General features: G+C 37.2%; 1 protein-coding gene across 9 annotated transcripts in view; it reads left to right on the forward strand.

Annotated features, from left to right (window-relative positions):
* Positions 1 to 18,678, forward strand: part of ABCC9 (ATP binding cassette subfamily C member 9) — a 1,652,866-nt gene that overhangs the window by 660,874 nt on the left and 973,314 nt on the right. For all 9 annotated transcript variants that reach the window (XM_044087794.1, XM_044087796.1, XM_044087793.1 and 6 more), the window contains exons 10-11: positions 6,486 to 6,641; positions 18,596 to 18,678. The exon at positions 18,596 to 18,678 is cut by the window's right edge and continues 52 nt beyond it. In XM_044087794.1, coding sequence (XP_043943729.1) covers positions 6,486 to 6,641; positions 18,596 to 18,678 — 239 coding nt within the window. The remainder of the gene's footprint in view (positions 1 to 6,485; positions 6,642 to 18,595) is intronic.

Below are 18,678 nucleotides of genomic sequence, written 5' to 3' on the forward strand. Positions count from 1 at the left end.
TTAGTTCTTATTAGCCAGGACAAGAAGAAGATTATTTATATAAAAATTATTATTATTATTATTATTATTATTATTATTATTATTATTATTATTATTATCTGTTCCTGCCCTGGTCTGTTCTCACCATTATTGAGTTGATTAGTCTGAAGTGAGGAATAGAAAGTCAACCTGAAAGGAAAATATTGCAAAACCACATTTGCTTTTCTTCTTGACAAGTCTTGACTTTGTAATGCAAACAAAGGAAAACGCGAATGCTGTTCAACTATCAGTGTTACTTTTTTTGAGGGGGTGGCATATGGGTGATTACAATTTAGATTTTTTGACTCACACATGGGTTTAGAGCTGGGCACTTCTACTGTACCTCTTTCCATGTACCAGTCTGTTTATAGTTATCCCAGCGCTCTAAGGGTTTTATTCATGTTAGGGAAGATGGTTTTAAATATGAAGGAGAGAAGATCTTTATTGTTATTGTACAATTCCTTGGTGATCTAAAATTTTACTCGTAAAACTACCAGTTCTGAGTCACTGTTACTGCTTTGTCTATTTCATTTAATGCTTCTTCTGTTTACTGATTCAGTTTTTATGCTGTTCATATAACCATAGCCTATAGCAAACAATGTCTTGGAACATATTCTGTTTGACTTTATTTACTTCTATTTACTGAATCCATGTTTATGGTATTCATACTGTCATAACCTATAGCAAATGATGTCTTGGAACTTAATTTGTCTGAACTTATTTTTGACATTGAAAAAAGGTTAATGAGTTTCTGTAGCTGTTTATTACTGATATTGTACTTTTTTTGGGCTGCAGTACTAGTTGTACACTATGTTATATGCTGCTTATTGATTAATAACTGAAAGGTCTGAGTGAGCATATTCATATGTTAAAGCCTGTTATTTGTACATGGGAACCAATTATTGTTCTCAATTTGAGATCAATGAGAATGCAGCAACCTGGGGTTTACTTTGCTTATTAGTATGCTAAATGTTAGACTGAATTCACAAATTGGGTATCTGTTTCAATTAGCAAATCTAAAAAGGGTGTAGGTATGTAGTCTTGGAAATAGCTTTCCTGTATACGAGCATTTGCTGTGAATTGTACTACCATTCAATTATCAAAGTCTGATTTCCATTCTTGATAAGATTCAAAGGAATTCTAAAGGAGCTGTTTCTCGAAATGAGTATTCATTCTATTTCTCTAGTGCAGTTCTGCCATTTCTCCTTATAAAGCATAAGATATTTTTATCAACTCGTCACTGACCTCTGGCTCCTTGAATCCTCCTCCAAGCTTTGTCCATCTTCAAGGACCATACTTAGTGAGAGCAATACTCTTGAATGACCCTTCACAGGTGAACCCTCAATTTCCACTGAAGGAAGCCTCTAGAACACTGAGGCTTGGATAATCATGCCAGAAGGAGGAGAGAGTGGACACTGGCCCTACTATACAGCATTTCTCTACAATATTGTACTACTGCTTGGTCTAGTGATTATGGTTAACCATCTGTCCCTCGGGACAGTCATTATTTGGGCACTTGCATTCTACAAGAAAACAAATGTCCTGTAATTGCAGGAAAAAAATATTTTTTCTAATTTCCTATAAAGATTGCAAAGAACTATCACTATATCTGGAACACATTAATATGAAATGAAACAATATAAACAGTAAAATTCTGCAAATGTGAACAGTTGTTTTGGTATGTTTGTTCTGCTACTGAAAATTTTAAGAAAGACAATTTTAAGCTATCAGTTTTTTAATACATTTGTTTGACTTGGCTTACTATGTCTGTAAGCATGATGTTTTTCTAGACCCACCTTAAAAAATGATCAGTATGTCAATCTGACACATCATGGTTTCAGGAGGCCATCCTTAATTTTTTTAAATATATGGTTTATTTTGCTCTTGGAAATAGGGTGGTGCAGCCTGGAAGATTGATGGGGAAGTTTGGGGTGCAGAAAGGTCTGCAGCTTAAGTGTTGGTGGCTGCAGATTATGCACCATGGTATCGTCCTCCTGGGACTCTGTTCATCCAGCAGGAAGGTTTTGCTCAAATAAATAACTAGTGTGAAAATCATGGCCTGAAACTAAATGCCAAAAAAATGCATTATTATATCCTTTGAGAAGTCATCTACCTCATGGAATTGCCACACTGACAATACACGCCTAAGAGATAACCCAGTTGTTCGGGATTTGGAAACTTATGTGGATAGTGATCTAACATTTTACCAACATGTGTCTATTGTTGTAAGAAAGCTGATTTATAAATCGCAGTTTATAAACAAAGGAACTGTGTCTAGATGTAGGGATATTATTGTCACCCTTTTCTCAGCCATCATTAGGCCAGTCATTGAATGTAATGCTCCCTGTAGTATGTATCTGTCCTGACACATGCAACAATTGGAACACCCACAGAGATACCTTACTAAAGCCCTAAATAAAATGTCCTACATGGACCAACTCAAATCCTACAGATTGCTAAGAGGTGACTTGTCTGGCATACAAGGCATCCTCCAAACCATTACTTATGGATCTACTGCACATCAGCAAGTCAAATGGCATCTGAAATACTCAATCTAGGGTTCAAAGCCTCTTCTGTAACATCAACAGAATGATTTGGAGGGACAGGTTTATCTCACAGAGGATACCACTGCTGTGGAACAGACTCCACATCCACATTAAAAGAAAGTTCATCCCTGTCCATTTTCAAGCACAGTTTAGATCTATGGATGGGAAATAGAAAATTTACCCCAGGACTGCCCCCAGTACTACCAATGAACAGACTCAGCTCCTAAATGCTTTATCCCAAGCATGAGGTGTCCCCTCAAATAATTTATGGTATAATCCCAGTGATTCCTATTAGGGGTAATCATCCATGAGATGACTAATACCAACTCCCCCCCTCCCCCCCAAGGAGAGAGATAACTATCCCAGCGGAGTGTAGCCTCCCAGACATCTCAAATGCGCAGGTGAAAGCACCGGATGGTGTCCCCTGTCGGCTGCTACAATGAACTAACTCAATGAGGAACTAGGCAAGGGCAGCTGTTTAATCTCTTTCTTACCACAGGATACATGCCCAAGGAGTGGTGGTGGTGTGTGGTCCCCTCCCACCCAAAAGGTGTGTGCCTCGGGGACCCTGGTAATTGCCCCCCAAGCTTAACAAGCCTGGTCTGCAACATGTCAGATCAGAGCCGGTCACAAGTGGTGGTCCCACAGGCTCAGTCCTGGCCCCCCTTGTTGTCGGCATCTACTTCTCAGAAGTAGATGACTGCACTGGGCGCCATAGTGGAAAGTACATGAAGGATTCACATCCAGATCAAAGTGAGGTCATTGTTCCTGTACTCTTCCATCAGACCAATGAATGAGTACAACCCCCCCCATTCGGATGTATCTCACGACACACCTGCAGCAAATGGAGACCCCAAAAGTTCCTCACCAAACAAGGTGTCAACCCGGAATTCATGGATGCTCTCCACCTCAAAAATCCAAATCAGATCCACCCACACTAGCAAGCAAACTAAAACCTTAGCACGGATATATATAGACTGGCTGAGGATAGGATTGTCACCCAGAGAGAGACTTATGCTGTGGAATAAAATCGGTCCATGTGAGGCAGAGCACCTCGCTGGTATTTTTACATAAGGGGGTGGCGTAAGCCAAAAACTTGGGCTATAATCTATAACCAAATGTGATTTTTATTTTGAGCACAAAAAGAGAAACTGGCTAGGCTTAAAATGGCCACAAGTGCAGCTGGCCTAGTACTTACTATGAACCTAGTTCATTAAAGGCCAGCTCTGAATGCAGTACATGTTATTGTCCAGTAACATAGTATTAACAAAATTGTAATGCATTTGTCATCACATTTATATCAATAAAGCAACAGAAATTAAGTAAACCACATGTGAGCAAACATTGAATTATAGCGGTTTCCTCAGTGAAGCATGGTTCTGTCTGCAGAAAGGTTAGTACCAAAACATTAAAACCGGCCAGTGTTCTTCTGGTTGTTATTAAACCCATTTGGTGGAATTTAGCAATGAAAAGAAGAGGTTATAAAGTGATACTTTCCTGAGTAATCTGAAACCAAGTAAAAAAAAAGAATGAAATAATTATACAAAAAGTTGTACAAAAGTGCAAGAGACAGCTAATATTTGATTTACTAGACCCCCCCCCACAGAAATATATCAATAAATAAACAGTTTCTTACTGGTGTTATCAACCAACAGGGCATTGATTATCTTTATCTCATCTTTACCTCTTTATGCTCATAAGCCTAATTACTTATTATACAGCAGGAACTTCTTATTGTAACAATTAATGTCTATGTACTTTGCAGATGATAAAGATTCTAGTTGTCTACTGATGTACTATGTTCTTCATCTGTAACTATGTTTGTAATTGTTAATTGCTATGTTGATCAAATTGTTAATTGCTATGTAAATCCAGTGTAACTACTGTCTGTATATTTTAACCGTGAAGCTTTTCTCCCCGAGCCTCCGGGTCCAGTCGGACATTCTCGGTCAACAAATGTAAATAAATAAATAAATAACTAAATAAATAATAAATACATCTCAAACAACACAGAATTCACAGTACATTCCGCTCCAGTGTTCCACTATATCAGTTATTCGTCTGACAATATGCTTCTTAAACCTTTACCCTAAAGTCAAATGGCAACTTGGGGGAAAATCAAACCAAATGGTGTGCAGAGTCATTTCAAAGGTAATGATCTTTAGTTACTGAATAGTCAGGTGATTGGTTAAAACAAAGTCCTGTTACATCTAGTTCAGAAAAAAGTCCACAATCAGTTTCCTAGAATGTCATCTTATACATCACCACCATTTCTTTTATGGAATAATAAGCATTCCAAGTTATCAGTCTGCCATGACAACTAAAGTGCTGCAGAGAAAATTACTCTCCCAGCACAGCAGAAAATATTTCAATTTTTTGAGATAGACAACCTAACACAACACACACACTCATACACACACACACACACACACACACACACACACACACACACACACACACACACACACACACACACACACACACACACACACACACACACACACACACACACACACACACACACACACACACACACACACACACACACACACACACACACACACACACACACACACACACACATGCACAGGCACACAACACTGTTTAAAAGAGACACCCATGGGAAAGACTTTGTTAAAGTTCACTCTGTTCATTAATAACTACTTCAGGTCTTGTAACAGAACAGGAAGAATATCAACATGTCCTGTATGTAATAAGGAAGGCCTGCCTTACAATTCATTTTATCAGCAAAGTCACTTATCTTTTTAAGGATATTTATAAGCTGGCAAAGATGGCAAAAAAACAAAAGAAAATAGCTTTTAGGTTGCATGCTTTAAATGTATCTTACTGATGAAAGGAGGCTGAAATACTAAGACAAATCTTTTGCTCAGGTTTCACATGAATGATAAATCTACCATCTAAAGCAGCTGGTTTCCACCATCATCCACAGTCATGATAGCATGTTTACATTTTACCAGAGCAGGAAAGAATGTTTAAGTTACATATAGAGACATATAAGGAATATGACCTGTTAGTCAATAATGTATTACAATATAATCTATAAAAAGTTTCATTGTTTTTGTTTCCATGTTAGTACCTTAAAAGGAGTATTTCAGCTATAGTTTAACACTGTCTTTTTGCCACAACGCTTTTGCAGTCACAGTGCTATTGTGCTGACAGAGTTTCATTCAGCCAGAGATTATCTCAGCAACAGTAAGGAAAAGCATTCATTAACTCCTAATCCCTGTTCATTCACTTTGATCCAGCACTCTTGTTAGTACCTGCCTTGGTACTTTATATAGTAACATTTGTCACTGTGCCAGCTTGATGCAGAAATATTTAATATAACTCATTTTTCCTTGCATATTTATTTATTTTTATGTACTATAATCTCTCTGTTTCTCCTAACCTCTCATTTGCTCTATCATTTTCTTCTTTAACTCAGACTATTTGTATCTTACTCAGAGTATTTGTATCTTAGAGTATTTACATGTAATACTTGTATCTATTGCTGTTCATTAGATGGCAAACTAAATGTGGTACATTGACTAATTTAATGTAGATTTGCATCAGTTTGCCAGTCTCAATTATAGTCACTCTACATGTCCAGTCTGAGGCATTCCAGTTAGATGAGTAACTGATTGTTTTATGATGCCTTACATTAATCCAGAGTCTACTATGTTGTAAAATGTTGTGTTTTTCCGATGAATTCATATACACGTAGCATTGGCAACATTGTTTTTTGGTGACTGACTGTCTTTATGCTGAATCACTTATTAATTAATTTTTCTTTTTACAGTTATTGCAAAATATTTGCATTTACAAATGTTTGTGTGTGTGTGTGTGGGGTAATTTGTGTTTCTTACAGTCTGCAATGCATAACTATAGCTTTTAGTATTGTATTCCATTCCTTTCATACAGGCAATGATATATAACAAAATTCTGAGGCTGTCTACTTCCAACATGTCAATGGGTGAAATGAACCTTGGTCAAATCAACAACCTGGTTGCCATAGAGACAAACCAATTGATGTGGTTCTTGTTCCTGTGTCCTAATCTATGGGCCATGCCTATTCAGGTACAGCAGTCAAATAAGGTTTTAATTAAACGTGATGAGCAGATGTGTGTGCGGTACTTTAATTAAGATATTATCTGCATTGATGCATTATTCATTTACTATGTAAAGTATGCACACTTGTTTTAAATCATTTACTTAAACAACTTTATTGTGCTTATCAGCCAGCACAAACTGCATTGTTTCTACAAGTGAAATGTTCAGCTATTCATAGTTGTGAAAATGTAACCTTTAGTGGAAAATATTCTAGTTTGCCTTATGTAGTTAATATTGCAGGTGCTAAATAAAGGTATGGAAGAGGACACCCAATCACTTCCACTGCAGGGGTGAGCTGTATCCCCAAAATATAATTCAACTATAAAAGCAGTAAGAAAATATCCCTTGTATATTTATGGGTTAAAAATGAACGCTTTTAACCTTTTTCTATGCTACAGTGTATGATTCTAGACACCTACTGTGGAAGACGTGGACATTTGCTATCAAATTGAAAGTGCATTCTAGCCCTCTGTGTAAAATGCCTGATTAGCTTAGAGGTTAATATCCATGCACTACTACAGGAGATCACTTATAGTCCCAGGTTTGATGCACTCAATATGTACTTGCTCTGAATAAATACTTAACCAATGCAGTGCACTCTGGTCAGTACTGGAAACAAGCATTTGTGACTTGTAATGTACGTGATTAATTAATAAATGCATTAATGAATGTTAAATTAAATAAGATTGATTTTGTTTTTATCAGTGACAGAAGTTAGTTTTCTACATTCAGATTTTCTAATGGCAGGGGCAGAGAGAGTTATAGTTTAAACAAGGATGAGAGGCAGAGGTGCTGTGCAGAACCAAAGATTTTGTATTGTCAGTGTCAAACTAGTACAAGTCAGAATTAAATACCAGGGAGCACAGTGGTGCAGGGGAGGGTAATAAGGGGCTATCAGTGACCCACTGACGATCCACCCCACCTGCCAGTGGAGGGGGGCAGACTATCAATAACAAAAAGGGGATGCTTACTAAAGACTAAGAAAGGAGAAGGACATTTCAAGCCTAACTATCAGGAGAAAGGAACTGGGCTTAAGAAATCAAACCAGCAAAGTAAGAAGAAACCAGAAATACAAGTTGACAATATTTTGAACACAAATAAACGTGAAGAGAAAGGTAACGGACAAAGTGAACACGACAGGGATAAAGGATAAGACTAGAACCACATGAGGAGAAAGGAAAAAAGGAAAAACTATACACAAAGGAGTCAGGAAACAGGAAGAATGGATACCTGAAATGAAAGCAGAATCTAGACAACAGCAAACAGACAGAAAGATGGGAGGGTGCTTTAGGGGTTCAGGGTGTGCAGCAGCAGAATGCTTTTGGGACTGTAGTGAGATGGGACAGCACAATCTACTAGATAATGGGGCTCCTAGAGTAGAAATCATGAGATTTTGGGGGGCGTTGCTATGGCACATGGGTGAGATACTCCAATTCATGACACATACTCCAACACATGACAGACTGTGGTACTAAAGTAAGGGATAGTCACTGTAGGGCACAGGAGGTCAGTGGCCATCATAGCAAGGGAGGGAACAAATCGTAGTGCAAAAGGATCCACCCCCTTCCAGTGGGGGGGGGGGGGCAGATTATCAATAAACAGGTAAAAAAAGATTACTAGTAATGTCAGAAGTCTTCAGGAATATTAGTAAGTTACAGGAGTCCAGTTTGCCTTTGTATCCTGTTTTGGTGCGTTGTTGAGCTGTTGAGCCCTGTAGTACTGAACTTCAGACTTTTGAGTTTCAGTATTTTATTTATTTATGTCTTTGTCTATGGCAGTGAATCTCCGTTGCTTTTTTTATTGCTGTCTCGCTATGTTAAACCCATTTAACATAGCGAGACAGCTTTAAAAAAAGCAATGGAGAAAGGAAGATCGCCGTTACTTTTTTTAAAGCTGTCTCGGTATGTTAAACTCCTTTAACATAGCAAGACAGTTTCTAAAAAACAACAAAGATCTTGCAGTTCTCCTTTGCTGTAAAAAAAAAAAAAAGACTTGTACTGATGGAAAAAGTCCGGGCGACCGGACCTTTTTCCATTAGTATAAGTCTGATTTACAACGTGCACACTGACCAATTAGCATGCACGTTTTGGAATATTAATGGGGGGTCGTTGTATAATCAACAGTAATAGATGTGCAAGCATCCAGCTGTTTTACAGTGAATAACGGTAGGATTAGTTTTATTTCTGGACTATCAAAGATGCATTAAAATTTCCTTGACCCACTATTTAGGATGCCACAGTGGTACGGCAGTAGCGTTGTTATCTCACAGCAAGAGGCTCTCCCTTTTGATTCTCAGCTGGGCTTGGGAGTGCCTTCTGTGTGGAGTCTGCATGTCCACCCCGCGGTTGGGTAGCGTTCGAAAGACATGCGTGCATAAATGGGCGTGCCTTCGTTGAAGGTTGGGCGTCGAGCTGGGACCTGGCATGTCAGCGTTTCATAAAAATCTGCTGCCAATCATTAGTGGACCGAAGTTCTGCTGTGGCAACACCTTACCGGGAAAAGCTGAAAGACAAACAACATAGTGAACCAGGGTTTAAAAAGTGAGTCCATTTGATTTCCTTAGAAAACAAATCAGTAGAGTGGCAGAAGCTTTCCCTACTCTTATTAGGGATTATTTTGATTTTATTAAAAAGATGAAAAGTGTAATAGTTGAAGAATCACATGTTTTGGTTTCAGCAAACATCATAGTTTCATAGTTTCATAGTTTCATAGTTTAGTACTAGGCTATCTGCCCTGGGGCATTTGTAAGCCTAGCCATAGTGATGTGGCTTTTGCCACCCCATGAAATGGTACAAAAATGTACAGAATAAATTTAGAATACTGTCCCTCTGTATAGTAGTGACACAATGAAGGCCCCCTTATATAATAGAATTAGTTTACTATGCCCCTGTCTAGCAGTGACACAGATGTGACCCCTGGGGTAAACTTACGATCTCCCATCCACTCATCAAGATTTCTCTTGAAGAGAGTCAGTGAGGGGCTCTGCCTAATATGAACTGGGATCTTGTTCCAAAGCATGGGAAGCCTCTGGGTTATGAATCTATCCCTCCAGCATGTCCTATTCATACTTGTGCTGAGGTTTAAGTCTTTAGCTCTCGTGGTCCTGATGGATTTGGATTTTTTGAGATGGAGCATGTCCATCAGATCCTGATTGGACATGGCCTTGTACGTCAGGCAGAGATCACCTCTGAACAGATGGTACGCTACTGAATAGAGCTGAAGTTTCTTTAGTCTGGCAGAATAAGACATATGTTGGAGACCCTTGATCCTCTTGGTGAGGTACTTTTGTGGTCTCTCCAGCTGTTGCAAATGCCGGGTGAGGTACATACCAAATGGGGCATTGTACTCAATCATGGGTCTGATGAGGGAGGAGTATAGGGGTACAATGACATCCTTGGATCTGGATGCGAATCCCTTCATGATGAGGTGTGCAAGGTAGAATGTGTTTCTAACCACTTTGGCAACATGGGTGTCAAATGAGAGGTCGCTGTCAACTTGGGTCCCTAGGTCTCTGATTATTTTTTCCATACTCAGTGGGTTGCTGTCTATGTGATAATTTGTGGGTACTTTGTTTTTCCCAAAGGGGATGACTATACATTTTTTGGCATTTAGTTTAAGGCCGTGACTCTGGCACCAGTTGTCCGTTTCTGTGAGGCCTTTTTGTAGGATGTATGTGTCCACTGGTGTATCGACTATGGCGCCTAGTTTGCAGTCATCTGCGAACTTTGTCAGCCACAACCCTCACATGTTTGCTTTAACATCCGAGAAATAAATGCCGAACAAGAGGGGTCCCAGGACAGATCCCTGTGGGACACCATTTGTGACTGGCTTTGAGTCTGACATTGCTCCAGCGATTTTAACTTTATGGGTTCTGTCCTTTAGCCAGTTTGCAACCCATCTAGTGACATAAGGGTTTACATTTAAGCTGTTTAGCTTATCTATGATGCCTGAGTGGGGTATTGTGTCGAAGGCCTTAGCCAAGCCCAGGTAGGCTGTATGGACTGCTTTGCCTTCATCAATGGCTCTAGTGACTGTTTCAGAAAAGTCAACCAGGTTCAAAAGGCAGGATCAGCCCTTTACAAAGCCGAACTGGGTGGGGTCAAGTGTCTGTAGGTCCCCTATGTCTCTGTTTATGAGTTCCATAATGATTTTTTCCATAGCTTTGCAGACCAGGCTGGTTAAGCTTATGGGGCGGTAGTTCCCAGGGTCTGTAGAGGTATCCCCTTTGTGGAGTGGGACCACTGTTACTGTACGCCAGTGTTCAGGTACATATCCTGTAGTAAGGCTAAGGTTAAATAGCATTTTTATGTGCGGGTTTAGCTCCTCTTGGGGTTCACGTAGCACGCAACCCGGGATACCGTCAGGTCCCATTGATGCTGTGTTTTTAGCTTTGTTGAGGGCGGTTCTCACTTGGACATCTGAGATGACAGGGAGATTACATTCAGCTGGGATAAGTATTTCTTCTTTTGGGGGTGAGGGAGGGGAGAAATTTGCACTGAACCTGTCAGCCAGAATGTTGGCAATATCTGTGGGTTCAGTGTATTTTTTGTTGTTGTGAACTAACTCTGAGCATATCTGAGGGTTTCCGCCCAGGTTTCTAACATAGCTGAAGAAAGCTTTGTGGTTATCTTTAGTGTCCTTAGCGATTTTTCTCTCAAAGTTGGCCTTCGAAGTTTTTATGAGAGAACGTAGTTTTCTGCTAATGTTGATCAGAGATGTCTTCCCTTTATGGGACTTTGCTCTGACGTGCAGTAGCTTCCTTCTTTTGTTATACAATTTGTTAATGGCTGAGGTCCACCAGACAGGACGCTTGCCTTTGGTGGCAAGGGACTTGGATTTATTTGGGATTTTATGATCCATGCATTCTTGGAGATGTCCATAGAAAGCATTTGTAAAGGATTCGGCATTGTGGGATGTGGTATCCACTGGCCCAGTGGGCTTAAAGGATACCATCTCAGTCAAATCTCTGTTTGCAGTAATACCCAAAGATTAAGCACCAAACATGTTAGTGGGAATGTTCCGTAATAAATATGGCTTAAGACCAATCAGAATCAGATTAATCCAGGAGCTACTTGATGTCTGTCCAACAGCTGTGCAGCTTTGCAAGGAAAATATTTCAACCATGGGGGCAGCAATGACCCCAGTTATACAAATATTTTTATGGCAGCCTGTGAACGAGTATATCCCAAATTCAGAATATTAGAAGAACTTCAAAGTTTTGATCTGCTTTATTGACACCATTTTTTTTAAATACAAGAATACTGTAGAAGTGTTTGACATTTTATCCTTCACAAATAATGAAGTTTAAACATGCCTAGGATTTTCATAATATTCATTTTGTATATGTTTAACTGGTGAACATACCTCTCAACCAATCAGGGATAAATTTCAACAGAATCATGGACAAAGACAGAAAAAATCAGGGACAATCAGGGACACTTGTACATTTTGTGAGGTAAAAGAAATCTACAACTATTAATTATTGCCATTATTCATTAAGTTTAACTCACCGACTTTACTCCAAAAATCACCAGTTTTAGGAGGGATTAAGAGGGACAGAGCTAAAATTTGAGTCAGAATCAGGGACGTCCCTGAAAATCAGGGACAGTTGAGAGGTCTGCTGGTGAAACCAGTAATGTTTTGATATTCATTATCTACAAAACAATGGTTTCTTATAAGAAGTACCCCAGTTACTCAAGTATGCACCCTCATGGTAAAAAATAATATCGTCAAGGGGCAGTTTATTAATTAAGTAATCTGATATGGATGAATTTGTGTTTGAACAAGAGGCAGAAGTATGAAAAATTAGTTTATAACAAAGAGTTTATCCTGCTAAAAATATAAGTCCAAAATCCAAAGAATCTTAAGTGGGAAATGGAAAAATATAGAGCTTGTGCTTTTGCCGAAGAGAATTTGCAACAAACACATGCCCCGAAATCAGATACTAAATTGTTGGCTATGGAGGTAGGGCATTCCATTAGATATAATAAAAAAAAATGGACAAGTTAAAAGGGTCTCCATAGATTAGAAGAGTAGTAGGAGACGCTCCAAATGTTATTTACAAAACAGGAAAGAGTTCCAAGGACCTATATGACAAAAAGCAAAGGGAAATAGGATGGTTATATGTGGTAACTGTAACCAATGCAGATTCCTAGGTATAGGAGTTGACAGTATAAAGATCAGATGAAGACTAGGAGAAGAACTTCTATGATTCCAAGCAATATTTGCACATGGATAAAGCTATCAATTGGTCAACAGGGTGTACAAAATATGATACTTTTTATATAGGGAGGCCCATTAGACATCTTCAGCAATGCATATATGGACTTATGCATGCAATTGCTGCTAAGAATGAAAATTATTCCTTATACAAACATTCAGAAAATTGTATGAAAGTGCCCTTTAAATTTGCTGTTTCAGTGCAAACACAAGGGATCCAGTGAAAGGCATCATACTTTGTAACTGTGTTTTTTTATGTCTTGGTTAAAAAGCCTTTAACAGCAATTTTATTATACCTTGTTGAAATAAAAGAAAATTTGTTTTGTTTTTTACTGGGTCTGTGGAAAAGTTTACAAGGAAACTTTTCGGATCTGACTCAGAAAAGGATAATAGGAATGCGAGACGTCAGCCTTCCAAAAGCACAATGGGACATGGTCTCACTGAAGGTGAAGAGGAAAGATGAGATTAATGAATCCATTGAGTAACAGCGTTTTGTACATCAGGTCAGGGAAAACACTGTGGATGCTAACTTCTGGGTAGTATCATCTGAAAAAGGGGAGAGGGTGAATAAGGGAAAGGGGAGAGGGTGAATAAGGGAAAGGGGAGAGGGTGAATAAGGGAAAGCTGCACTTGCAAATATTGACAGTGCTACTGTGTGGTTCACAGTTAGGACAAAGGAAGTGGGACTTCATAGGTAATTACAAGGCTAGCTGCTCTTGTGGGCCATTTTAAGTTTAGCCAATTGCAGTCAAAGCTGCAAACCTAACTCTATGCCTTGTGTTTGTAAGTAAACACCTTAACCATTATAATGAAAAAGGAAAAGCCCTGTTTGCTGAGTGATGGAACAAACACAAAAGTCCAATGTAAAAGAAAAAAATGTTCCAAACACTAAAACCAAGGAGAAGCCAAAATCCAATAAAAATCCAAGTAAGAATCCAAATAAAGTTCCACAGAAACCTTTATTGCATAGGTAAGCTTCATAACCTCTCCTGGTTGCTTCCTCAGACCAAAACAAACATGCTTAAAAACAATCCCCTTTTTATAATACACATCACACAAGACCCAGCAATCCCTGTGGAGAATACAAGACTCCAATGCTTTCCAGATTCAAAGAGATACACACTCTTTTAAATCAGATAAAAACATATATGTAGAAAATGCATATAAAAATACATGTAGAAATACATATAAAAAACACATAAAAAGTGTGTATAAAAATATATATAAAAATGTGTGTAAAAAGCCTAAAAGCACTGTAAAGCATGATTGCATGTCCTATTTGAAACATAACCCTAGTTCCAGATCACAGCAGATTGCTTCATGCTACTTTCTTCCTAAGTTTCCTGTTCATCAGAACAGGTTTAAGGAATATATAATTATTCAGCGCCAGTGATTTATGTGCAGCCAGTGTCAAAATCCATCTAAGTTCTTTCTGTTCAGTTCTATTACTTTTTTTTTTCTCAAAAAAATTTTTATTAATTATATGAATAGCAAGACAATTAAAAGATTATACATAACAAGAAGGCATAAATGAACATATAACAATTCATCTAGTGATAACAACCTTCATGAGATTTTGATAAGTTATTTAGAAATAAAACATACACCATATGTACACTATATACAAGTCAGGCAACCTGAGAAAAAAAAAATATTTAACATTAACTATTTAATATGTTTAGAACCTTTTCTAACACAACCTTTCTAATAGCTTTTTTTTTGGACTTCCACCTAAGTATCTTTGAGCATCAATAAATTTAAAAGCCATTTTCTGGAAAGTAACCCATTTTAATTTAGAACGATCAATCCAATTTTGTATTATATAAAGTTTTAGTAATGAGCAAATAAAAATGATAACATGAATATCAACTTTTGAAAGATGAATCAATGGAATATGTAGAATAGCAAATTCCCGTCAACGTGGATTTTGATATCCCATTTTCTGCAGTCTGACTTTCAAAGATGTCCACAATCTGTGAGAAAAATGACAATACCATAGAATATGAAGGAGGTCTGCTTGGGGATGAGAACAGCATGAACACGAAGGGGACTTATTTGGGTTAAATTTGTTTAATTTGATTGGGGTAAAGTAGGCATCATTATTAATCATTAATTGTGTGTATGCTAATTTTTTAAAAGGGATAAATTCCTTAGTGTGTCTAATAGCCAGGACTTTCTGAGATTCTGACAATTGGGAATTATAATTCAACCAAACATTAGATAAAAGACAGTTGTGGTCCATCATTAAAGAATTAATTAATTTATATGAGTTTGAGAGCATTTTATCAGATAATGAAAGTATTTTGATAATTGTGTTAAGGTTTTTCAATTGTGAGTCTATGGGGACCAGAGATACAAATTTGTTTTTAATTATTGCTCTTAGTTGTGTAAGAATTGGTGAGTAATTCCAGTTTACTTTCAATAACTTACGCCAGTCAGATAAAGGCAAGTCAAGATATTTCAAAACATCTCCTACTTTTAGATTTTTAATTAAAGGATAGTTTGTTAAGTTCAAAAGTTTATTGTCCAATAATATATTTGGGTTTAGATGAATTGGCTGAACATGGTGCGAGATCTTTTCTAGTTTACACATTTTGAGTAAGGTTTGGAAATCTCTAATCTTTTGTTTAAATACTGTAGATATATTTTAATAAATACACTATCCAGAGAGATAAAGGAATAGCTTCAGGATTTAAATTATTAGAAATGACATAATTATACCATAATTTTATCCATAAAGAGTGATTTGGATAAGAAGTGTTATTGAATTTAGAGATAGTAAGAAGTTTATTGGATGAGACAATCAAATAATAGAGATAAAGATTAGGTAAACCCAAACCTCCCTTGTCCTTGAAAATGCCAATCTAGAATAGGAAATTCTAACAGATTTAGGGAACCATATGAATTTTGCCAAAGCTTTATTTACAGACTCAAAAAAAATTTTTGAAATTATCTGATCAGATGATGAGAATTGGTAAAGAAATTTAGGCAGAATATTCATTTTAATAATGGCCACCCTTGAAAGAAATGAAAGGTTTAGATGCTTCCATCTGTCCATATCAGACAATATAGAGTTCCATAATTTATTAATATTATTTTGAAAGGAAGATTTATTATTGTGTTCTAAATTGATTCCTAAATATTTTATATTATAAGTAAACTGAAAATGATCGTCTGGAAACAAAAAGATTTGTGTGCTAAATGATTTAAGGGAAAAATATGAGTTTTTGTAGAATTTAAAAGATAGTTGGAAACCAAAGAAAAATAATCAATAGAATTCATTATTTTTCTGTAATCAGATAATGGAGTTTGAAAGTAGATTACTAAATCATCCGCAAAAGCAGAGAAATGAATATTAGTATTAAGAATTCTAGGGATGTTATGAAAAGTATTTTGAGTAATAAACAATAGCAAAGGTTCTAAATAAATGTTGAAAAGAAAAGGGGACAATGGACAACCCTGTCTTGTTCCTTTAGTGATCTTTATCGGAGCATAAAATTGACCATTAATGTATAGTCTAGTAAACATATTCTTGTATAAAACTTTTAAAAAATTTATAAAGAGTAAGGGAATCTTAAAACATAGCATAGTTTGAAATAGAAAGTTCCAACATACTCTGTCAAAGGCCAGTTCTATTACTTAAATCCCCACCTCAAACAGTATCTCAAAGTGAATTGACTATGCCCATGTACCAGGCCTGATTAAGTTATAAACTAAAAGCATATTCTGCAATTATCATAACTTGTAACTACATCACCAAGCTCTGCTTCCAATCTGATGTCTCTTACTTTTAATTGTCTGTCCATGAGAATTGTGAGCCCTACTAGGGAACACTACTAACCCATTGTATATAATCACTTTGTTTTTATAATTGTTTGCTAACTTCTGTGTAATTTATGTAAGTTTGTCTATGTGGAGCTTTTCTCCCCGGGCCTCCGCTGAAAATGGACATGTATCCAGTTGGACTATCATGGTAAACAAATGTAAAATAAATAAATAAATAAATGTTTCAAACCTTTTTAATGAGATATTAAGACAATTAATATGTAGTAGCTTTAATATTGATATGTAGGTTCTTTTATTTGTATGGCACCTGGACATCTATGCCTTATAAGACATGATGCTTAGGTTGTACAGTCATCAGTGGCATTAGTGTTGTATGAGTAACCACTGACAGTGAGGTGCGTGAGGGTTGCTAGCAGAAGTATGATTATTATTAGAACAGTGGTTTTACTAAGTAGTGTCATGATTTGTAGATGTTCTCAGAAGAAAATGGAGTTCATTAGGGGGTGGATAATACACTAAAGGGAGAAAAGCAGTATGGGAAGTGATGCCACAGAGAGTGATCACTGATAAGTAGAGAGGTTACTGACCAGAATAAAATTTGGCAGGCTTTAGGACTGTATAAATTAGTGATTTCAGCAGTGGGTGTGAATGGGGGTGATTTGAGGACCGGGTGTGAATGGGAGTGATTTCAGGAGTGGGCATGAATAGGGGAGGGGTAGGATAGTGCAGCAAAGTAAAACTGGGTGTAATGAAGTAGGGGGAAGAAGATCTGCACTGTGTCCCCAGTGGTAACAATCAGTAAAATAGTGCCACAGAGGTAAGCTAATCCTGAATGTTAAGGTAATATTTTATAAAGATGGGGCACAAATAGCAGGTGAGAAATGAAAAAGGCAGCAAGAATGTTAGAAAAGATTAAATCATTGAGAGAAAAACATTAGGAAGTCAGACAAGACATGGAGACAAAGAATACTAAGGTAATAAAGAATGCTAAGGTAATAAAGAAGGATAAAGACCAAGCAGGGACAGCTTACAGCAGAAAGACGGTTGAGGGTAAATATTTATAAGATGAGGGAAGCACTGGGAAGGTATGACCATAACAAATTTGTCATGCATTTGTCAAGAGATTTGCATTGAGTGAGACAGATTATGTATGTGTTTATTGCATTTGAATGCTGGGAAAGTCTGACTGGGCAATAAAATCCCTTTTCAGCAGAGGCCAGGGGAGAAAAGCTCCAAATGACAAACATATAGAAATAAGATACATACAGTATACAGAGATTGCAAACATCTGTCCTAAGAAAAAATGAGTAGAATAAGTCACATGTATATACAGTGTAAAGGGATGCATTTACATTTCAATCTACAGTATACAAGATCTCATTCTCATTATGTTATACAACTAACAATAATGTATATGTGTGTGCAAACGTTACTTAGATTCAAGAAGGGAGAACAATAAAATCATCAAACAATATACAGAGCTGAATTTGTGTTGCAATATACAGAGCTGAATTTGTGTTACGATATACAGAGTTACTTTTGATTGCAACAATTAAAAGTAATGGATATATGTGTGCAGACTTCCCTTTAGATTCACTAAATCAGCTAATGAATGAATGCCTTAAGCTGTTAAGACACTTTATTTTGCAACACTTAAGTGAAATGTACAACAGCTTATAAAGAAGGTGAAGTGCTTTGAAATTTGCACTGCTGGAGGCACTGTTATGATCTAGTGTCAGACTAGACTTTAAGGGCACTGAAAAATTACAGATTATATTTTACCATGTAAAAGAATATTTGATATGTCAGATTTTATCAGTGTAATGTTACTACATGGCAGAAATATAGATGGAAAAATATTCATCTTTCTTTGTGGTTTACAACTCACAAGCCCTCTTCTCATCTCTCCTTTATAGATCATCATGGGAGTCGTCCTTCTGTACTACTTCCTGGACAAGAGTGCCTTGGTTGGTGCAGCTGTTATAGTATTGCTTGCTCC

The sequence above is a fragment of the Protopterus annectens genome, chromosome 11.part0 (genome assembly GCF_019279795.1).
Source record: "Protopterus annectens isolate FY-2018-M chromosome 11.part0, PAN1.0, whole genome shotgun sequence".
Taxonomy (NCBI): Eukaryota; Metazoa; Chordata; order Ceratodontiformes; family Protopteridae; genus Protopterus; species Protopterus annectens.